The following is a 21,107-nucleotide window of genomic DNA, read 5'->3' as shown; positions in this document are numbered from 1 at the left end:
GGATCTTCCCCAATATTTGGAACCAAGGTCTGACAACGCCACAAAAGTGAGAGAGACAAATTCAACCCCAATAACTACTGTGGGATCTGTGTCAACAGTAACCTTGGAAAAACCCTCTGTATGATCATAAACACAGACTCATACAACTCCTTACTGAAAATGATGTCCTGAGCAAATCCCAAATTGGCTTTTTACCAAATGATTGCACAACAGACCAAATCTTCACCCTCAGCACCCTAACTGACAACCAAATAAACAAAGATAAAAACAAATTATTCTCCAGATTTGTTGATTTAAAAAAAAAAAAAAGCTTTTGATTCAATTTGGCACGAGGATCTGGTGGAGGGTCTTGTGCTGCACTTTTTAACCACCTGCCAACTGTACCAAGACATCAGAGACATGCACTACCCACAGATTACAATCTCCCAAAAAGACTTTAAAAACATGGCTAATAACAAAAAACTTCCATATCTGCTGGGCGAAATACAGCAATGTATAAACACAGCAGCAAGATTTATGAGCTGTTGTGACTGGAAAAGGGCGTCCAGTGGAAACAACCACCATTAAGACTGTCAGTCACCTGTGTATTCCTGCACTGGCCATTTGCACTGTGCTGACCTCTGTCCATAGACATACATACTGTACTTACATACAGAACAAATATCTTTAAATACGTTCATTTATAAGAACAACATGTGACAGAGTTTATATAGTTCTCACTTATGTGTATTTATATTTTTAATTACAAGTCTACAAAATCACAATTCTTCTGTTTATGTACTTTTTTTGTTTTTATTTCACACTTGTTTTGGCAATGTAAACGTCTGTTTCCCGTGCCAATAAAGCTCCTTTGAATTGAATTGAGAGAGACAGAGAGAGAGAGAGAGAGAGAGAGAGAGGCAGAGAGAGAGACGTATAGAAACACACAGAGGCAGAGAGAGAGAGAGGGAGAGAGAGGGGCAGAGAGAGAGGCAGAGCGAGAGAGAGAAAGAGAGAGACCCATAGAAACACAGAGAGAGAGGGGCAGAGAGAGAGAGAGGGGCAGAGAGATAGAGGCAGAGAGAGAGAGGTATAGAAACACACAGAGACAGAGGCAGAGAGAGAGAGAGAGAGGCAGAGCGAGAGAGAGAAAGAGAGAGACCCATAGAAACAGAGAGAGAGAGGCAGAGAGAGAGAGAGAGGCAGAGAGAGAGAGAGGGGCAGAGAGAGAGAGGCAGGGTTTCGGCACTCGGTCGGTATGTAGCAGCAGCGGAGCTTCTGTCTGGGATTACAAAGAGAGAAAAACGCGCCTTGATTGAAAATATCAGCACCGGGATTAAAAAATAAAACCACCCGACGATGAGACACGCACCGTCCGCTTGAAGGAGACTAAAAACACGCCTTTATTCCGCTGATTTATCCCCGTTTTTTTTACAAAAATGGCGAACGACTCTCCGGCCAAAAGTCTGGTGGATATAGACCTGGCATCCCTGCGGGTGAGTGTGTGTCACAGACATTTCCAGAGTGCATTTCATCTTTTTACACTCACAAATAACAACACAGTCATGTAGTAAGCAAAGCAGTTGTTGACACAGCCCTGCGGAGGCTCTTCTTTGTCTAATATCCGCTGGCATGGGAGGCCAGTAAACCGGGCGCAGCCGGCTCCTGCATCGAACATACCCGATTGTAATTAAAACAGGGAATTGATTAATCGGGCGTTTTCATATTTGTTTGTTTTGATACTTGTCAATACAGGATCCTGCTGGGATTTTCGAGTTGGTGGAAGTGGTCGGAAATGGCACCTATGGACAAGTCTACAAGGTTGGTTTGAGCCTCCATCTCTCTCTCTCCCTCTCCCTCTCTCTCTCTCTGAATGTATATATGTATGTGTGTGTGTGTGTGTGTGTGTATGTGTGTGTGTGTTAAAGCTCCAGCCGAGAGAACAAACGGGCGGAAACTGGAGCACAAACATGCATTTATGTATTTTTCCCCTCTCACGGTCTCAGGAACACGTTGATTATAACACGTCCCCTCCCCTCCTTGACTCGGGACCGGTGCGGTCTGGACTGGATTATCTCTCTGATAGCATTTTGCCCTCTCACTGCTTCACATCCATTCATTATTTTTTTTTCATTCTAGCGATGCAACCATCCTCCCTATACACCTATTTTGGTCCCAGTGAGGTCCCTCCTCCCTCCTCCTCCTCGCATCCACACCCCAGTAAAACATTCCTTGCACACTGCACGCTTTGCATTGCACTGATCAAGACAACCCCATCCGTGCATGACAGCCTTCACCACGCTGACCGACTTGTGCGCCATTGGGTGGGCGGTGTTTCATTGCGCATTTGTGAACACACCATTGCCTAGCAGGCTTTTTTTTTTTTTGCTGGAGTGGTTCTGTGCTGCATTAATGGGGATAGGCCTGTTCATCCCAACATGCACATTGTGGAAAAGGCAATTGATGGAGATCTGGTGCTTCGGCGGCCCAGATTTCCCCCCATCAGAGCCGAGCAGCGACATCATCCTGCTGTTGCTCGGTAGAAATGAGAGCAGAGGAAAGAGGAGCACTGGCTTCTACTCAGTTGTGTCACTTTGAAATGAGTCACATGCAGCGCTCCCTTGAGAGGAAATGCACATTCTGTTGTTGTGCGTGATGCCTGCTGAACCACGGTGTTTCTGCAGTTCACCAGAGCTTTTACTGTTTCTGAACACTGGTGTCTGCAGCAGGAAAATAGTTTGTTTGGAATGATGTCATATTACTGTCATGAGGGATGGAAGATTCCCAGGGTTAAGACTTACAAGCTGTCAGATAAATCTACTCGCAGACAGTTGTGTGCCGCAAACTGCAAGTCAAAGCTGTGTCCAGCTGTGATTGACTCTCGTTTGCTTTTTCCTGTAAGATTAACCGATTTCCTATCTTTTTTCTACTGTGTTGCATTGCAGTGTTGCAGCTAGATAATGTTTGAACACCAAGACTTGCGGTTAGCTTTGTGATTAACCACAAATGTCTGCATGTAGGATAACTCAGGAAACCAAATCGCCATGGTTACTTATACATATTGAATGAATAATATTCCAATATTGACCTGTGGTGTAGTACAGTCAGCAATAACCAAACAAACAGTAAGTTATGTTTGAATTATGGACTAAGCTTTCACTAAAAAGAGATTCTCAGTCATACTAAACACTTGGATGTCGATGTTAGCTGTGCGTACGTACTGCTAAACACATCAACTTCCATATGACATTGAACGCTGCATTAGTGTAGCAGAGCCAGAGGAGAATGTGTCACCTCCTGATGAGAATACACACCTGGAGACAGGATTGTGGAAATGAATGACTAAGCTCAACGCTCAGGCTTTCTCTCCAGTCTCTGTAAATGATGGTGTTTTATTTCTTATATCAACCTCACAAGGTAAAAAAAAAAAAAGTGAATGAAAGTTGAGATAATAAGGTTATACTTTTAAGAATAGAATCAACTTTATTTATGAAAAGCATTGTATAACAGCTGATTTAACAGTTTTTGATATAGTATAGTTTCAGCCTTTCAACCTGTGATAGCCTCCATGTGCTAGCACTGAGATATGCTCTTAAGGCTCTGACATACTTGAACAAGGTAGCGCAAAAAAAAAAAAAAGTGTGAACATATTTTTCCAATTTTATTGAATTTGCTGTGATATGAAACAGAGAACAGCAGCAAATCATCACAGTTGAGATGATGGAACCAGACATTTGTGCTTGATAAGTAGCATAATGTACATGAGGAGCCATTTTGGGCCTCAGATTTGAGAAAGCACAGTGAGGGCTGTCACTCAACCTCAATGGCTACATCATAATGAGGTCATGAGATGTTTGGGAGACACTCAGCTGAAAGCTTTCTGTCTTTCTGTGATGTAATAATCAAGAGTTAGAATACATGTTCCAGGAGTTTGTTCAGGAATGTGTTGACACCTAAACTGTTGGCATTGACTCTCTGGCATGTTTCGGGGGTTAACAGGCTTTATTTTTACACATGTACAATATGGCGTCAGAACGGTCTCAAGGACTACTGTATCTCTGCCTCTGAGGATTACACAAGTGACCGGGAGCGTTCAGTGATTCAGTGAGTCGAGTGTCACTTTGAATCAGATTGTATGGTCATGGACAATGAGGCCGGCCCCGAGGCGAGCCTCTGCGGACGCCCGCTCCGTCGTTACCTCGTGTGTACAATGAAATGTCTCCTGATAATTAAGCAGAGTGGGTGCCATGTGCTGCGTTCGGTTACATCTTTCTAGGTTGGGAGAAATTGAGTCTGGATTTGCTTTTGAGTTTTTTTTTTTCTTTCATTTGTGTTTTTTTTCTGTTTTTGTGGCTTTGGGGAGGACGGTGGCTGCTGTAAACGTTTCATTAAAGTGGGGGGGGGGGGGGGGGACAAGTGGTTGTGGAAATGCTCAGATGAACTAGAGCACAAATTAACCTTGACATTTTGAGTTTAGTTCCTCAGGATTCGGTGAATCACAACCACGTGTGCCATGCGAGTTTGAGTGAGGATGAACCCAGCTCTTTTTTGTCTGCGCTGCCTGCCTCACAAACATCTGACCCAAAAACGTGTGTGTGTGTTTGTATGTGTGTGTGTGTGTGTGTGTGTGTGTTTGGGTCTGCACATGTGCACTTGATCCTCAACACTTAGCGATTGGTTGGGCTTCCCAGGCCAGCGAATAGCTTGCTAGAGTGTGACTGACTGAAGGCCGGTTGCAGCTGTGCGCACCGACAACAGCTGTTGGAATGGAAAAATAAAATAGAGGGGAGAGAGAGAGAGAAGAGAGAGAGAGAGAGAGAGACGCAGAGCAAAGAGGAAATAAGAAAGAGAGAGAAGCACTTATCCTTTAATCACCAATGTGTTTTTGTTCACTGGCTAAAAAGGGGTGGTAGGACCTGAATAAAACCCCGATAATCAATATGACTGAAAAAAGATGCAAACTGAGAGAACAGAGGTCAGAGGTCACAATGTTTCTGTTTCTGGGAGGTAAAGGGGACTAATTAAATCAGAGCTTAAGAGAGAGGCAGATGGAATTTTTAAAACTCTAGGGTAAGACCACACTCAGTATGGGGCCGGGAATCCCCCTCTCTGAGGAAATGGTTTAACCCATTTATGACTTGCTGAGCTTTTGACTGGCAGAGCTTCGCTTCCTTCATGCCACAGCTGTAATCGTTTGAGCCTCACTGACACACGCTGCCGTCGAGTTTATAAAATGTCTTAAGATAAGCAAAGACATCAAACCTTTATATTTTTATTCCTTAAACAGAGTGAATATGGGGTCGCTTTTCTCGGCCTGTTGTGGGTTTTCGGTGAGGGCATGTTTGTGAGGAAGTAGTGAAACGGCGGAAGTCATCAATGCAGTGAAGAGAAGTTGGTGGCTATGCTGTATTTAGCAGATTAGAAAACCACAGCCCGGTTCCTGTTGCTCTCTTATGTATCTTTATGTAGTGTTTCATCAGTTGGGAAAGCATGACACTGCGGTGTAGATGACGTCACAGCTAAGATGCTGGTAATTTATGTAGATCTTATTACCGTTTAAATTCTTATTGTGATGCTCAAGAATACAGAATATCAGTTTAAGCTATCATAAGGCTGCAACCAATGATCATTTTTAATCAACAATTCATCTGACAGTTGTTTTTTTGATAGTTAAATTCAACATTTAATCTATAAAATATAAGAAAATAGTCAAAAATACCCATCACTGTTTCCCAGAATCCAAGGTGACGTCTTCACATAGCTTGTTTTGTCCAACTAACGTCCAAAACCAAAAAATATTCAGTTTACAATAATATAAAACAGAGAAAAGCGGCAAAGCCTCACATTTGAGAAACTGCATCCAGAGAAATTTTTGCATTTTCCCTTGTAAAATGACTCATATTATTAAATCATTATGCATATTGTTGATTTCCTGTATTAAACTCTAAATATATATACTTGTATACGCTCCATTTACCGTTCTGCTACACGATTAAATGTGTGTATTTTCACGTGAGAGTCAGTAAAACTGAACAAAATGAGCTTTATTCATAAGACACTAGACACCAGACAAAGAAACTCTACTTTATCTCTGTCTTTAAATGAATAATGACGATAAAATGTGCAAAACAGTCAGATTGCACTGCAGGTGATCTAAGCTATCTTCTGTAGGGAGAAGCCTTTAGCACAACAGAGGTGGAACTTGGGTTTGCAATGCAAATATGGAGTGTCTCACTCATGCACTGTATTGTAATCTTATTTCCCTAACCTGTCATTTCAGCACTATGGGAAGATTTCTCTGGAGCCTTGCTGTAGTGTACCAGGCAAACACGTGTCAGATATGATGAAGGCCACTGAGAGGTTCTCTTTAAAGCAAATGTTAGTCCTGTTTACCTTTCAGATCGGAGGACTTCAAGCATCAGCAGCAGGGTCCACATTCTCATTTTTACTCACATCCATGCTGTTTATTCTAAGTACAAACTGACTATAGGTTTACCAGTATTCATCAGCTGGTATTCCATCCTTAGATTGGTGTTGGTCATTCACCTGCCAGTAAGAACGCTGTTGATCCAGGGTTATATGGGACATGGAAAATCCTACTACTATAGTTTGTTTCATGGTTTGTAGATGAGGCCTTCTGATTGGCTGGAAGTCTGCCATGACGCAGCTTCTGGGAGCTGTCAATCATAACAGAGTGGGCTCATTGGGCCTTAAAGAGACAGGAAGTAAAACAGCCTGTTTCAGACAGAGGCTGAACTGAGGGGCTGTGTGGCGGGCCAGTATAAGATAAATATGGAGTTATTGAACTGTAAATCATGCAAAGATATTCCAGTAGAGCCTCAGAATATAAATATAAACCTTGAAATGTGCAGAGTATCTTCTTTAATGTTTTTGTTGAGTTCACATGGAGCCAGTGAAGAGAAGTAAGAGCAGGTGTGATATGATAGATTTGATTAACAGCCTGTCAGCAGTATTTTGTATCCGCAGGAAACTTTTTTTTGTAGGGTTGCAACTAATGATATTTTTCATTATCAATGAATCTATCACTCTTCAAAAATGTTTCAAATTGCAATCCAAAACCCTGTAGATATTTAATGTACCGACCAACCAACAAATCATCACTTTAATGGAGCTGGAAACAGGAAAGTAATATAAAAAACACTCAAAGCAGTTTGACTTCCACTGCTTCTCTGAAATCTGACTTTACAACAGGAAAGATGTGTGTTTTTTTTCTGGTGTTGCTGATAAAGTGCAGCTGGGTGTGGCTCCCCAGCACCAGCCTGTCATCAGCAGGGCAGAGCAGCATCACTGCATGTCCCACAGAGGAAGTGTGCCGCATCACTTCACTGAACGCCTGCGTGTCAAAGTGCACGCGCTTCTGTAAGTCCATGTCCCGAACTGAAGAAGGGAACATATCGCTGGTGATGTTTCATGTTCATGTGCAAGTTAACAGTCCACACACAGGACAAATCTACTCTTTGACTATGTCGGTTTATTAGGACAATAACGGCCTTGTATTAAACAGGATATTTCCACAGAAAAGTCTGTTAGATTTTCAATGACATTATTAAATGATTTATCTATTACTTCATTTAACCAAAACAATAGTGAAAAATCCCCCATGGCAGTTTTCTAGAATCCAAGATTCTGTCTTCAAATATTTTGTCTGACCAACAGTCCAAAAAAACCCAAATATCCCATTTGTCAATGATTTAAAACAGAGAAAAGTAATAAATCCTCACATTTGAGAGGCTGAAGCCAGAGAGAGATTGGTATTTGAATGAATAACTGGTTGTCAAAACTGCTGTTGATTCATTTCCAGTTGACCAACTTGTCAGCTAATGGTTTCAGCTCTGGCGTCTACCATCTTGATGAGAGCAACACTCGGGGCGGTAAATGCTGGATATTTGTATACATTTATATTTAAATATATCAACCAGAATCATTGGCTATCAGCTGCTTTAACAGAAAAATATATCATAAAATATTCATATAGTCATCAGAGGCTGAACATTTCACACTTTGAATCTCTATTGTTTTCTACTTAACCCACTTCTATGAGGAAGCTATTTATAGGGCAGCCCTTGCTCTGTAAAGTGGAGGAACTACAAAGCTGTCAGAAGGAATAGACTCATGCAAAGCTGGCTCACCGACCTTCCGGCTATTCAAACTGGAATGTTAGTCGTGTCTGCTGTGACCTTTCATAGCACAGGAAGTGCAGCACGGCCACGACCAACAGCAGCAGCAGCAGCAGCAGCAGCAGCAGCGGTAGCGGTAAAGCAAGCTGTGTCTCCACTGGGAACTTTTCTTTACAGTCAAAACTACTGTTATCTACTGTGACCTTTCCAAACAGAAGAAGTGGAAGCTCTGCCGCTGATAGCAGCAGCAGGAACTTGACTGTGTCACGATTTACGATGGAGAAGTCGTGCTTGCTTTGTGTGCCCGACTATTGTTTTCCATGTTGATGGACAAATACTGCTTTTTTTTTTGGTGAATAACTGTTTAATCTTTTCGTCTAAAGGTTCACCACAAGTGCAAAAATATCCGTCACAACAGCTTGGAGTGATAAAAGGTGGAAACATTTCAAATTTGTTCAATGAATGAGTGTTTCCTGGAACAAAAACTCCTTTTTATGGTATTTTACAGTCATAGCCTACATGTTCCTGAAAGCATGAGGAACTTAGCTTGTTGCTAGCGCTCACAGGATCATTTGCTTGAAGTGCAAATGCACTTATCTTGATTACATTGCTAGATAATCATTAATCCTATTCAGTAATCTCGAAGAGCTGAATAAGAAAAGTTTCAGTTTTAGCATGAAATGTATCTGTAGCTTTGGGTGGTTGACAGAGAGACACTGACATCATTAACTGTAAAGAATACCGCAGCAACGTTGAAACACTGATGATATATTGGGTGCAAACACAAGTCGCATCATGTAGTAATTATAGAAGTGATAATACACAGATTTTTAAATGATACACCGTGGTGACATTCTTGGTACCTCTGTTAATGAGTCTGTTAGCAGTGAGCTGCTCTGCCTGCTAGCTACAGCTAAGCTAAAAATAAGACACACAGCCTGAGACAGTATCTGGGTCACGTTCTTTGATGCTCACTGTGTGGAGCGATGCAGTGACTGTACTGCTGCTGCTGCTGCTGCTAGTGAGTCTCAGTGGATACATTCACATCATCAGCAAGGGGGAAAGTTTCTCTCTGCTCATTGAAAATCTGATTTTTAAGGGATGGACCTACGAGCAGGATTTGTGACATCAAAAGTAGTTCGGAGCCAATCCTGGTCTGATATAAAACTTATACAAGTGTGATGTGGAAACTAGAAGCCTCCGTGCACAAACAGTGAGAATGGACTTTATGGTGAAGTAGGAGACATCTTGTGTCCAGCAGTTAAACTTATGAGATGAAACATATTTGCATATTCATAGATTCTGGATATTTTTAATGAGGAATGAGTAGATGTAAGTGAGTGGTAATTATACTTTTCTGTGGAAAATCCATGTCAGACATACATTATTGTTCCAAGCAGAGTATTTTGAACCTGGCACTATGTCTTAATAAATGTCTGGAGGGGATATTAATAGTAGATGAAGTCTGTGAAAGTGAGAACTCTATTAACTGAGGACTCTCTCACCGTGTCTCCATTATCACCTGTTCAACGTCCTGCAGCTTAACACCTGCTAACCTGCTCCGGTTGCAACACGCCTTCATTCTCTGTATTTGACTTCCTGGATTTCTGCTTTATTAGCCAGAAGTCAGCAGGGTGTGAAAGCACAGACAAGAGAGGCTGTGACAAAAATCACAACGCTGCAAGTTCACACTGACGGCCTTTAGCTCGCTCAGCTGCAGAGACACCGTGTTAAAACACTCAGGCCCTGTGCTGAGCCTGGATGAAGATGGAAAAAGATGTTCCTCCTCTTCTTTGGCCACTGAGAGCCCATCCTCTATGTGGAATGCGAGGGTCAGGCTGCATCCACAAGAGGAGAAAGAGGGCGATTAGGAAGGGGAGGAAAAAGGTTTAGGTAATGAGGACAGATTCAAGAGGAGGAGGAGGAGGAGGAAGAGAAAAGCAGAAGAGGAAGGTCTGTCGTTCTCCTCAGCCCGGGTCACGTGTCTCTGTGGGGATGGGAGTAAGGAAGAGGTCGGGGTGGGGTGTTGTTGATGTTGATGGAAGGCACCGTGGCGGCTACAGTATTATCCCTCAGCGTGAGACGGCACATGCTGAGAGGAAGAGGAGGAAGTGATAAAGAGCGAGAGATATTAACAATCAAAGTAGCTGCTCTTCATTTTCCCCTGTTTATACACATCCTTCTACATGTAATTCCTCAGATTTTCATGTCATTAGTTACTATTTGGTCTGTGCGACAAAAAAGAGCCTCTTTGAAGACATTATCTTGCTCTCTGGGGAATTGTGATGGATATTTTTTGCATTACTGACCAAGCGAATGTTATTTGCAACCCACATGACATGAATGTGGCATTATCAACCTCTCTTTGCCTTTTAACTTTGTATTATCACTGCAGTAATTCTGATGACAGCAGGAATATATTCTCAGACTTAAAACGACTTTGTCCCAATGACACGTCTTTTTTTAAAAACTCATCATAATCAACAAAATGCCCTTTCGTACTGTTTTGGTCGGGTGTCCGCCGGCTCCCTGCGAGGACTGTTATATAATACAGCTACAGTATGTGTTGATGTGCCGGCGGGTGAAGCAGTGGATGCATACAGACAGTGTGAAGCGGCTTCTTGTTGTAGCAGCGAGGTAGTGTTGCCGAAGAGAGCGTTTCTCTCTCTCTCTCTGTCTCTGATGTGGGAAGTGTCGCTGAGACATTTTCACAAAGGAAGAAGAAACCAAATAGAGATTTTCTGTTGTGAACTAGAACACTGTGGTTGAAGGGGCTGGCAGTCAAATTTCAGTTCTTTTTTGGTACCGACTGAAATATATTCAAAACATGGAGTATTTAAAAAGTACAGAAAGCTGGCACTGAATGTCTCTTCAGATTTGTTTGCTTATTGTTTGATCTGAGCCCTGATTTAAATAAAAATCCTGCCAATTTTAAATTGTAACTTATTTAGTCAAAATATGTATATTTCTCAAAGTAAGGTATAGAATAAGTGTCACTTTGTCATTGAAACTGTTTTTTTTCACCAGTTCATGTTTTCAGTCTCATCCAACATGGCCTCCCAAGAACCCACAGACCAATCAGACCACAGTATTTAAGATCAGTCACATCTGTGGTGAACTTTACATTTCTTTTAAATGACACTCCCTTTTCCTTTATGAGCGATGTCACAACCTGTGTTATAATTTCATTCCAGTATCTCAACCTGCCTGTCGAGTGATCGCTATCTACTTCTTCTTTCTCTCCTGCTTCCTTTTATCTTCTTTCTCATTTGTTTCTCTCTCTTCGTCTTCTTTTTGTTCCGCAACTTTTTTGTATTATAAACGCATCACAAACTCTCAAATATTCCAAGACTGCTTAGACTCCAGATAGTCATGTCAGTTGTATGATGAATTATTTTTTCCTTCTGCTCAAATTTGACTCATGTCAGTCCAGTTTATACATCAGTGAGTAAACCAATGTCTGAACTCTGCCCGGCTTTGAGGTTTGATTCGTACTCTGCTCTATATTCATGCACCTAATCTCATGGATCTGCTTCTCTTGGCCTACATTGTGTTGTGTTACTCTCTGTATCGTTTGGAGTTAAACTATGAGCTTCAGTGGCTCTCATTGTACATCTCTCTGGATAAGCTTAAATGCCTGAAATGTAATTTGAAAGCTGAGGTCGTGGGGTTGTATCTCTGAGTGAAGAGGCTATTGTATCACTGTGAAAGAAGATTTGCTGTTTATTAGGCTGATTATGTCTCTCGTTATGGACAGACATCCCTTTGTGTTCGCCCTGGTGTCTCTCGCTGCTGTCGCACTGACGAGCTGAGAAGACACATGAATGCAGGTTTTTTAAGATCCGAGCTTCACACAAGAGCATAAAGTTTCTGTAATTAATAATGGTATTTTGCATGTGTTTTATAAGTCATGCTTTCATAACTGCTGACAAGCCACAACCTTTAAATACTCAATGTCCATGTGACCAAAACTAAAGTCCAGATGGAGAAGCAGCAGGAAAACCTGACTCAGTCTCTGGAAAATAGTGAAAAAGAACACATAAATCTGGTGTTTCACAATTAAATCGTACTTTTTAATGTCAGGGTAACAAACGAGGATGATTTTTGTGGACAGAAATACCTTTTTAGCAGCTAAACGCTCCGTTATGTTTGCTAGCTTGTCGCTAACTTTGTCTGGTTGTCGTTTGGTGCTGGTCAAGTAGTGTACGGTGGGTTTATCACAGACAAAAGCGTTGTTATGGGAACAGTGAGAGCAAACTAGAACAATAAAGTTGCAGGATGTAAAACCAAAACAATAAGCCTCATAATCATCCCCTGGCTCCTCTTGTTAACATAACATTTTAAGTGTGGTGATAAAAAAACAAGAAAAATGTCCTAAAGATGTGTTTTTTTTTTTAATGTGGTTCATTGTCTGTCATCTGCAGGCACTTGTACTTTAAACCAGATGGCAATCGGTAAATTAAATGTGAGTAGAAGCTGCACACTGAAGTAATAAAGCAGGAACTGTTGGAATTTGCTAAATGAGGACAGTATAAAGAGTGCAGGACTGTGTAGACGCTGGAAGATTTGAGAAGTAACTTCACTCAAAGTTGAAAATATGTTTCATCTGGATTGATTTCCTCAAACAGTCTCTTACAATAGTGATATCATAACATTTAACAACATAGTTAGAAATGTATTTGTCGCAGGAAGAGTGAAGCTCCAGCAGAAGCAAAGATTTTTACCAATTGTTTTTCCGAAGATAAATGCTATCAAGATGAAAAGTCTTTCAGCTAAATGGTCATGGGTCATGAGTACACACACACACACACTCACACACACATAAACATCATATTTCCAAGGTCAGTGCATCAGTCACGCATGTCCAGTGTTTCTAGATGGGTTTCATGCCTCACTCTTTCTTCCCAGGGCTCCACCCTTATTGATTTTCCACAGCGCTAGCTAGCGTCTCGTACAACAGCCCCTTCATTCTGTTATCTGTGACCTGCTCCTGCCTGATAAAACCTACTGAAAGCCTCTCTGTTTAGAGCCAAAATGGCTGCCACCTGGGCGCCGTGTGTCGGGAGTGGTGGTGATGATGGTGGTGCTGGGGGGGGTGGGGGTGGGTCGGGGTTGGGCAGTGGTTTAAAGATGTTCACACAAGTAAAACGGTACTTACAAGTGATGTCATTTGAAAACATGCCATGATTTTATATGGCTTAAAACATGACTGGAGGGGAAGTTTGACACAAGTGCAGTTACTGTGTGTATGTGTACTACACAGTCATAAACAAGTACATATCATCACATTTAGTAACTGTTGTGAATTGCTGCTTTAAGTAAGAAACCTGTTGATCAGTCCTTTGCTTTAAGCTCAGACAGGCAACTCATTTTCAAAAAGCTACTCTGTAGTCAGGAGTGGGATATCCACTGTGGTGGAGCTTTATAGCAGAGGCTCTCGCTTTTTGTTGGGCAGGAAGGCTGAGGAGAGTAATGTGTTTCTATCATAGATGAGACTTGGCAATAAATCACTATTATTGTTTATTAACTTTCATTGGAATTGTATTGTGATCATACAGTCTGCTGCCCAATTACTGATTTTAATATAAGGCTGCAACTAATAATGATTTTCATAATCGATATATTAATATAGTGATTATTTGCCTGATTGAACATAAGGTCTGTCTATATAATGATCAGTAAACAGTTATAATGCCCATTACAACCCACAGTGATGTCATTAGATGTCGTGTTTTCTCTGACCAACAGTCCAAAACCCCGAAACATTCAATTTACTGTACTGTGAAGACTAGGAAAAGTAGCAAATTTTAATTTTAATCTTAAATGAGAAATCAAGCAAATCAATTGGTCCAATTGGACCAACTAGTTGACAAATGCTTGCAGCTGTATTCTGATTAAAATCACTGACAGCAATCTGTGGTGTCAGTGATTTTTTTAGTAATTTCAAGATGCTTTTTAAAGTGTGTTAAAGTGTATTCATGTAATACTATCTTTATGTAAATAAAAAAAAAAATCACAGCAATGTTGATGAAACGTGATGTGACGATGCAAATTTGTGACATCACAACTAGTCAGGCCTGTTGTGGTCTAACCTACAGTGTGGCCAGTTTGTTCATACAACACAAAAGTTGGCTAAAAATGGTTTGTTGAGTCTGACGCAGCATGAAAAAGGGGATTAACTACCCCGGCCCACTGTGCTTACAGTCTTTTTTTGTGGGGAAGGTAAGCACTGCTAGATCATCTGTGTTTTAGAGGTTATAGATGTGTTCTTCAGACACTGTTTTGGGGAAGAAATCATTTCCTCTCCAGGGTTGAGACAAATCCTTGGCTGGGCCTTGGTCCCAGTGAATCTGGCTCTGTCTAAGCGCTGGACTAGTACGACTGAATAAGAAGTAGACTAACTGGCTTGCCAGATAAAGGCGCAACACAGAGTCCCTCCTGTTGGCTTATTACAACCCCTCCCCCTCCGCACACACACACACACACATACACACACGCCCGCACGCACACACACACACGCCAACTAACTCTCAGCGTCTGGTCGAGGCTCTTAATGACAGTTGTTGGCCTGTCTGAGCTTCTGCGGTTTAAACGGGTGGACGTGGTGGACTGTGTGTGTGTTTGTGTGTGTGTGTGTGTGTGTGTGTGTAGTGTTGGGGGGGGTTACTGTATGGGTGGCCATCTGGAGCGGGAAAACAAAGCTGCTATTGGATTGGGGGGCCTGTTTGTCCTGGGTACAGGCTTAAAGAAGTCCTGGACAGCAGGTTTCTGAAGTGAGGGAGAAGTTTAGTTCAAAGTTAAGATTCAGAATTTAGTTCTTTCGAGGAAGGAAGGGTACGGTCAGTGAGCCTGCCATACACCTGCACCTCTCATTTGTCTTTCAAACTAAAAAAAAAGTCATGGCAGCTGTTCTGGATGTGTGGCCAAGTTCCTTCTAACAATCCACAGAGATCAGTGTGTGGGTAGAGCTGAGGTGAGAAAGCAGGTCGTGCTGTTGCAGAATCCTGCTCGTTTTTCATCATGTTGAGCTAAAATACTTCTTCTCGAGGCATGGAGTTGTGTCATCATCTAAATGTCAGCAATAGTTTCAGTATCTATCAGAGTCCTTCTATCTTCATTCAGACTTCTTCATCTTGTAATGAAAACTGAACTTACATGACGTAGTCTGGTTGTTTGAGGCTACCAAAATGTCCCCAAGAAGCACTTCAAGGGAAATTTCAGATAGTGCTGCAGCTAAAGATTCTTTTCATAGATTTATCTGTTGATTTTCCTGAGAATCTCAGAAAAATCTGGAGAATTGCATTTCTTAGAGCCCAAGGTAATATCTTCAGATTGCTTGTTTTGGCCAATTAACAACAACTTATAATGAAATAAAACAGAAAAGCAGCAAATCCTCAAATTTTAGAGGCTTGAACACTTAAAGTATGTTGTTGCTGAGTGATTAATTGACTAATCAGCATATTACTTTGCAGTTGATGCACAACTCAGGCCTGAATGCAGAATGAATTTGTCATTTTCACACGCTAAAGTTCCATGTTCCAGTTTTAAACTGTTTTTATTGAACACCTCTGGATTGTATCACGTTGTTGTGGAGCAGGTAGGGATTTAATCATTTCTTCTTCTGATAAATCTTTATAGAACTAAAACTACAAATCTGAACTCTTTCATTCATTTTCCCTCTTGCCGTCCTCTTTCTTTCATTGTCTACCTCTTTCTTCATCATACCCCTACACACACACAGACACACACACACACACACACACTTGTTGCCGTAGCGATAATAAATCCTGTTTTTCTTTCATGGAGCTCTGTAGCTTCTTTCAGCTCTGCACACAGCGAGGCAGCTGGCTGGGACGACTGACAGCCTCATTAGCTTTTGTTTTCATCCGCTTCAAAACACTGTGAGCCGGTCTGAGCTGTCACCTGACCACGAACCCTGCCGCACGATTGGCCCAAAGCGATGAGCCTCAGCCAGCTGACCAGAACCCAGGCTTCTGATTGGGCTAGAGTTTCTCAAAGCACTTCCTCCTGTAGCCGGGCAGACTCTCTGTGTAAACTCCCATGAGAAGTGAAGAGGTTGAAAACACATATAGGCTGCAGCTAAGAAGAAGACAGTCATAACTAAAAGTACCATTCGGAGCCTCTGTTATAGTTATACAACCATACAGTTGAATACAAAGCTTCGTTCCTGTTGGGGGGGGGGGGGGGTGATCAGTATATGAGGAGATAAAAACAGCTGATTTCTTTTCTGACTCTGCTTTACTTGATGTTGAAATGAAAAAGAGTGACCGACAGTCGTTCAGCTCCAATGAAAACCTGAAAATAATCGAAACTGAACCCGGCATACGGAAAAGCTCATGAATGCAGGCGATGTTGTCGTGACTCTGTTTCCAGGCAGAGACAACATCTCAGAGGATGCTCAGGCAGGGAGGGAGAAGCAGCTGCCACTGAGTTTGAGCTGGTAAAGGAACAGTCCGACATTCTTGGAAATGCCCCATTTGCTGTCAAGCGAAGATCGATATCGGTTTCGTTTCTGTGCTTCCAGTTCAAAGATACAGTAGGTCCAGTGTTGCCAAGCTTAGCACAAAGACTGGAAGTAGAGGGGGGAAGCTGCTAGCATCAAACAAGCATGTTCCCTTAAATGTTGAATTGTTTCTTCAGCTATAGTTAGTGCTTGTTTATTTGACACAGGTAGATACACAGATTGATTGGGTCCAAATTGGAAATTGGGGAAAGAAAAACCTATAAACGCAACTGAAATGTGTCCATAGTGTCAAGAATTGTCAAAAAGAGAAAATTGGCAAAAGCATTTTCAGCTCTTTCTTACATATTCCATTAATCTTTGATTCTTTCATTAAAAGTCAACATAAAGGAAATGAAAAGGAATAAAAAAAAAAGAAACTGAAGTATCACATTGACAGCAGTACACTCTCTTCTCTTGTATTGTATGTGTGATCATGGCTGGCACAGTCTGTGTAGAAGCTTGTTTTTTGTTGTTGTGGGCGCCGGGTGCTTGTTGCTGTGCCCAGAGCATGTTGTCAGCAGCTGGTACACGGGTCACATTAGGGTCAGGCCTCACAGTGATGCCCGCCCACCGCTGTTTGCTTACCAGCCTTTGTGCCCCCCCTCCACCCATCATCCTCTGTCCCTGTGGTTGCCTTGGACACAGGTTTGGAAAGTGTTTAGCAGTCTGACTCTGGGCTTGAAATAGGGAAGGGATCTAGCAAAATGTGCTGCAGTGTCACTGTCTGACGCTGCAGAGATGTGATGACATTGATCAGTGACTCTATTTAGGAATGTGCCAGTTATGTTTTTTTTAGTGCTGATCCCAATAAGAGGCCTTAAATATTGTTTGCTAAAATGCTCCCTTTTTGTCACCAAACATTTCCTCAGAACATAAGTATGTATAACATGAGTATGAAGGTGCTGCATCAGGAACCTATTACTCTAACATTTGTTTGTTTAGCAGCAGGTTTCAGCTTAAAAAAAAAAAAGACTCCATGAGGCTTTTGATGTTCAGTGACCTGTAGGAAAAGTCGGCTTCAGCCACTTGGAAACACACGACCCATAACTAACACCTCAGCAACACACTGCCAACCTCCAGAACAAGCCTGGACATGTCCGCGCATAACACTGACTGCTATACCTGTGTCTGTGAATTGTGTCCCAGCTATACACTACATACTAATTCTAACACTGGTTTGAAGTTTTGAAGTAACACTGTTTTTTGAAGTTGCTATTCACAGTGGTAAAAAATAATGCACTCCATTTGTTATAAGGATTCAATTTTCAGTTTGGCAGTAGTTGAAAAATACAACATTATACAGTGTAATCTGGTTATATATAAATATGTGGTTTGAAAAATGAGAAAATAAACTTTTGATGACAAATATGACCCTGCAGGTCAATATCATCTCTTCAGCTGACTAGGTGTGTGTGTGTGTGTGTGTTCTAGTTTATTCTGCTTAGTGCCCTTTGAAAATAACTTTGACCCCCCAGATTTGTCTTGAAGGATTGTCCATTCCCAACCAATGACTAGCTGTGTGTTTCTCAAGCTTCATCTTAAAATGCGTTTAGCTTTGTTGTTCTTCATTCTGATCTGAAATCAGCATCTCTTCTGTACATACGTCCCTCCCCATCTATCTCAGAGAAGGTCTCTGTAATGTAAAAGTAAGTCTGATTCACGGAGGTGCATTTATGACTAGCCTATTTGTTTTCCAAACTCACCAAGATTTTAAGCTAATAATTCAGTAAAAACTCCATAGTGACAGACATGTTGCCACAATCTTCATTATTATCTTTGAAAGTCAAGTCAAATCTTGCTCTGCTTTTGCATTTCGGACTCTTTTTCTCTTTTTGGCAACACCTTCTGATACCAGTTTGCTTCAGTGTTTGCACTGAACACCTCTTCTCACCCTCTCTGCTCTCTGGCTCTCCTTGGTGGGGACAGTGGCATTGATTTGGGGGCATTTTCAAACTTATAATTTGTTTTCTTTGGTCCTAATCAGTGGATGAGTCTGTAAACTTGGTGTGTTTTCCCCTTGGTTCTGGTTCTTCTCACACAGAGAAAAATCCAAGCAAACCTAAATGCATCACTACAAACCACATGAGAATGTTCACTTCGCTTATTAGTCAGATGTGTCTGAGGCAGGAGCAAGAATATAAAAAGAGGAAGAAGGTCCTGAAGAAGGTCCTCTGACCAAGTACAGCACTAATCCAGGATGGATCTCGATTTATTCTCTGGCTAGTTGTTGGCAACTGTTAAATTTGTTCATGTGCATTTAAGTATGCAACATGCACCTGGCTATGGGAGCCGTTCTCAAACTTGTGGAGTACACCTGGTAGTTGAGTTGGATTAAGGCCAGATCACATTCCCACCACAAATGAACTGCTCCAGAGTTAGTTTTGGACCAGACGGTGACCACCTCCTCTAAAGCTTCTCGGTATGGTTGTTTTGGTCTGCACCCGAGTGTGATTACTGTGTCCAAATGAATCGCACCGAGGTGGAAAATGAACCAGTGTTCGATTCAACCAGACTTAAAAGCCCAGGTGTGAAAACGCCCGAAGAGAGCTGTGATGTGGACACTACATAACTCAGTGCTCCTTCACACTCCTTCAAAAGTCATAAAAGGCCAAATCAACACTCACAATAACAACTCAGCTGACTGACTGAGAGCTTTCTGACATGAAAAGCTTCATCTCACATGTTTTTGTGGAGTTTTGTGTTATCTGAATCGAGGCTGGTAGCTAAGATAGCTATAGAAGTGTGTGTGTGTGTGTGTGTGACGAAAGCATCCTTGGAAGTCTGGCAGTTTGTCAACCTTATAAAGGACAAAATAAAAGACGATGATGAACGGAAGATCTGCCTAGTCATAAAACACTCTTTCCACACACACACACACACACACTGTAAATCTCTCAAACAATATGCCCTTTGGCTTGACTATCTTTTATCATCATGGCATTGCTCTGCAGTGAAATCACTCTGTAATTGTCCTCACTCTCTCTCTTACTCTTTACTGCCCCCCCTCATCCTCTTCCTCCTCCTCTACCATGTGATTAAAACAAACCCTTGGCATCCACCCTCCTCCTCTGTTGTTTGATTCCATGGTAACTTGTGAGGCATGCTGGGATTGCTGGCTATTTTTGGCTCCTCAAACGAGCTACCCAACACTCGGACATGAAAAGGTTAACACTTTCATTGGAGGTGTTAAGTGCTGTTATGTGTGGCAGTAAGTGTAACCTTTGTGGTTTCAGCTTGTCACCTTTTATATTTACCAAACAACAACGGCGTTACTGAACTTCTAACATTGCCAACATGGACACTTTGCCGTTTGTTGGAGTCTTTATGATGTGGTCAGACAGGCCACAAATTGAATATTCACTTTGCGTCATTTGCATGTATTTGAGCGCTGGACCGTTGGGTTTATTTGCCCCAAACAGCTAAAATACCAACTGTAAGCTAGGTAGTTCAGCCTCTGACTGAACTTAAAACTCACCATAAACTTCTTTCTGTTATTTCCCTCCAGTCTCCAGACTCTCCAGTCTTTTCTCTCTCTGTACGTCTTGTCTAAAATCCGCTTCGTGTTCTGTCTGAACACACAAGAAGACTTCAAAAACATGTACGCAGTGTCGGTGATGTCACCCGTAGGTGGAGTGTGGTTTGAACCGGCCACCATGTTGGTAGATCTTGTTCCTTCAGAAGGAAGGTGGATGTGGGACAAACAACCTGCAACCATCATGCCGATAACCTTTCTAATCATGCCAACAACCTCCAAATCAGCATCACTTTGAGCATCAGTTAAATCTTTGCCTCACAAAATACTTTGAAATAGGTTGTTGGTGCCAATTGTAAGAAAAGTTAAGAATATTGACTTTCAGTTTCAAGAAAGAAGTCGAGGATTAATTTCAAATAGTTTGCTTTTTTGTTTTTAAGATATGTTTGCTTTTATTTTACTCAGAACTGGGAATGTTGTATTTATATGGTCTACGCACCAGACTGCTAGAGCCTTTATATAGTGGCCATTAGAGTAACTGCCTTCAAACTGTAACCACAGATAATGCACTTTCACCCAAACCAATCTGATTCCAGTTCCTGTTCAAATGATTGAAGATCACACAAAGAAAGAACTGAATATGAGTCCAGACTTCAGTTTATACTACTTGAATTTACCTAATTTACCAAATTTCCTTTTGTTTTTGGGTTGTTTTTCTGGCTGTTGTTCCTGTAGTTCTCAACTGGATGAAGGAAATGAGCTAAATGGGTTTCATTTGAATAATTCCTCTCTTGGTGTAAAGGCTGGTTTTAAAGGCTTTTCTGCATAAGTCAGGAATGGATTCCTGATGAAGGTTTGAAATCTTGGTATTTTTCTTTTGGAAAATCTCAGATTTGTGGAGAGTGAATATTGCCACAAAATGTTCTCAGTAGCTTCAAAACAACTTTGGGTTTTGCTTCTTTGTTTTTACACTCATAATGACTCAGCCGCTCTG

The 21,107-nt window shown here is 41.6% G+C and overlaps 1 protein-coding gene across 4 annotated transcripts in view; it reads left to right on the top strand.

Annotated features, from left to right (window-relative positions):
* Positions 1-1,163: 1,163 nt before the first annotated feature.
* The window catches only part of LOC121906627 (mitogen-activated protein kinase kinase kinase kinase 4-like), a 95,307-nt gene continuing 75,363 nt past the window's right edge, over positions 1,164-21,107 (top strand). For 2 of the 4 annotated variants that reach the window (XM_042425568.1, XM_042425572.1), the window contains exons 1-2: positions 1,165-1,475; positions 1,735-1,800. In XM_042425568.1, the coding sequence (XP_042281502.1) occupies positions 1,419-1,475; positions 1,735-1,800 (123 nt within the window). In that variant the 5' untranslated portion in view covers positions 1,165-1,418. Of the gene's footprint in view, positions 1,476-1,734; positions 1,801-21,107 lie in introns of all 4 variants that reach the window. The other 2 variants (XM_042425571.1, XM_042425569.1) reach the window with 2 other exon arrangements.

This window comes from Thunnus maccoyii, chromosome 11 (assembly GCF_910596095.1).
Source record: "Thunnus maccoyii chromosome 11, fThuMac1.1, whole genome shotgun sequence".
NCBI classification, from domain to species: domain Eukaryota; kingdom Metazoa; phylum Chordata; class Actinopteri; order Scombriformes; family Scombridae; genus Thunnus; species Thunnus maccoyii.
This window is presented reverse-complemented; position numbering and strand designations above follow the sequence as displayed.